This window comes from Aplysia californica, unplaced genomic scaffold, assembly GCF_000002075.1.
Source record: "Aplysia californica isolate F4 #8 unplaced genomic scaffold, AplCal3.0 scaffold00320, whole genome shotgun sequence".
Taxonomy (NCBI): domain Eukaryota; kingdom Metazoa; phylum Mollusca; class Gastropoda; order Aplysiida; family Aplysiidae; genus Aplysia; species Aplysia californica.
The window spans coordinates 47,023-49,499 of record NW_004797590.1 but is presented as its reverse complement, the minus strand read 5'-3'; the positions used below and the strand labels follow the sequence as shown (position 1 = coordinate 49,499).

General features: G+C 45.0%; 1 protein-coding gene across 1 annotated transcript in view; it reads left to right on the top strand.

Annotated features, from left to right (window-relative positions):
* The window catches only part of LOC101845013, a gene marked incomplete at its 3' end in the record, with an annotated part of 39,644 nt that overhangs the window by 29,745 nt on the left and 7,422 nt on the right, over positions 1-2,477 (top strand). Inside the window, 2 exon segments of the mRNA XM_035970789.1 lie at positions 1-141; positions 2,111-2,297. Of these exon segments, the coding sequence (XP_035826682.1) occupies positions 1-141; positions 2,111-2,297 (328 nt within the window).

The window sequence follows — 2,477 nt, the reverse complement described above, 5'->3', positions numbered from 1 at the left end:
GCGGCTATCGTGGACACAGAGACGTTCCCCATCGGCTCCGGCTCCTCCAAGAAGAACGCCAAGAAGGCTGCGGCCGCGCATGCGCTGAAGATCATGTACGAGAGGGGCCGCCGGAACCTGGAGATGTGCAACGAGATGGCGGTGAGTCCTCCACGCTGCTGCTGCTGCTGATGGTGATGATGGTGGTGGTGGTGGTGCTGCTGCTGCTGCTGATTATGATGATGATGATGATATGATGATTATGATGATGCTCTCATGTTCATTAATGTGTACGCACACTCACTCACACATACACTTACTAGCATGCATGCTCACGCTTTCTCGCTGTCGCGCATACACAAACTAGCTAGCATGCATGCTCACGCTTTCTCGCTGTCGCGCATACACACACTAACGTGCATGCTCACGCTTTTTCGCTGTCGCGCATACACGCTCGTCACAAACACCGTGCACTCACGTACACGCGCACACACTAATACATACACTCATATAGATACATATACATACATACATGATACATTTGACCATTTACCTAAATGATACGAACACATAGAATGATACAAACGGACATACTTCTTACACATTTCTTCGCGCACTTGCGCATGGGCTTGATAACGCGCACGTGCGCCTGCTTAGTGCGTGTGCGCCCGCACGTAAGCATAATATTATTGTGCACACGCATTAGAACACGTCCCAGCTCATACTCTCATTGACCTTTGCCCGTCTGCTCTAGAATGCCCATCTGTGACGTCACACTCGCTGTACATAGTCTGTTAAGTCAAGGACAACGGTGTACATCGTATAATATGACCTATAAATAATATATCGTGTGTATCTGTAACACGACACGACTGTTGACCGCTGTCCGTTATTTATTTATTTGTTCCAGCACATAGACTGTCTCTATCTCAGACGTTATGTTAATCGTTATCTCGTCGGCCCAAGAATGTCCATCTGTGACGTCACACTCTGTGTCGTCTGTTCGGTCAAGGACATATAGGGTGTATATTTAGGGTCGAAATTGTCTAAGATGGTTACGTCATAATGTGTCGCGGGAAAAAAGTGGCTGTTGTAGATAGGTGGCCGTCTGAAAGTGCCATGATAATGTAAAAGAAAAAAGACAATGAGAAGAGGGTGTGGGGGTGGGGGTGGATTCGTGTAAATTGCCTTTCCCACGGACATAACGACGGATCAGGCTCTCTATCTCAAAAGTTGTGTTATTTGTTATCTTATCTGCGTAGGAATGTCTATTGGTGACGACGTTATTTGTTTGCACAAGGACTCGGGATTGTATTATGTGTAACGCGACGCAACTGTTGACTTTGGGTACCGATTTAGTTGAATGTCTACCGTGACCTGATCCTTGTCAAATGTCCCAGGCCCGTATAAATTGGTAAACCTTCATCTAAACCAGTTGTTAGACTGGTCCACGGCACTTATATGACCTTATTGTGTTGCAAGTGCCGTAAAACTCTTAATAGAACTAAAAGACTGATCCAGAGGTAGACCGTCAACGAAACCAGAAACGTGGCTGTAGACCTTCAACTCAACCAGTTGTCAGACCGGTCCTGTGGTAGACTGATAAACCTTCTACTGAACTCGCTCCTCCTGATTTTTCTCCCACAGTTCAATAACTAATGTAGCCTTTTTGACATATTCGGCCCGGGGCTCTTCCTTTTTGACATGTTCGGGGCTCTTGTGGGACCTTTTTATGTTACACGTGCTCTAAAACATAATGTGTACTAAAATCAAATCAAAGCGTACGGCAGCAGATATGATATCAACTTAGATTCTTATTTTTCTCCCGCAGCTCAATAAATAGTGCGGCCTATTTTTGACATATTCGACCCTTACCGTTGCAAAGCACATAGTCATTCTGTAAAGCATTGGTGTGTGCTATATAAATATTTAATTTATTATTATTATTATCATTATTATTATTATCATTGTTATTATTACTATTATTACTAATATTATTATCATTATTGTTATCATGATGATGATGATGATGATATAATTATTATTATTTGTTATTATTATTATTGTATCATGACCTATTTGTGTTGCAAGTGCCGTAAAACTCTTTCCTAAACCCTTGTGTGTTCCCCAGCACAAGAAGCTCCGAACGATGACGCAAGAGGAGGTGGGCTCTCACGCGCACCGCGTGGTGCTGGTGTCACGTCACGTGCTGGACACGGCCGAGGAGACGCAGTTCATCAACTACAGCAAGGACAAGATAGCCGCCACCTTTGTGCTGGAGTACCACGGCAAGATGAGGGTCGTCGGTATGGGCACAGGTATGATATCATCATCATCAATGCCTTTCACCCCTTGCTGGGTATAGGCCATATACAAGCTCCTTCCATTTATCTCTGCCCTGGGCCATCCTTCCTAGCTCGTTCCAAGTGAGCTTCATCTCTCTCATGTCCCTTTCCACGCATCTCCTCCATGATTCCCGTGGCCGTGACCTACCCCTG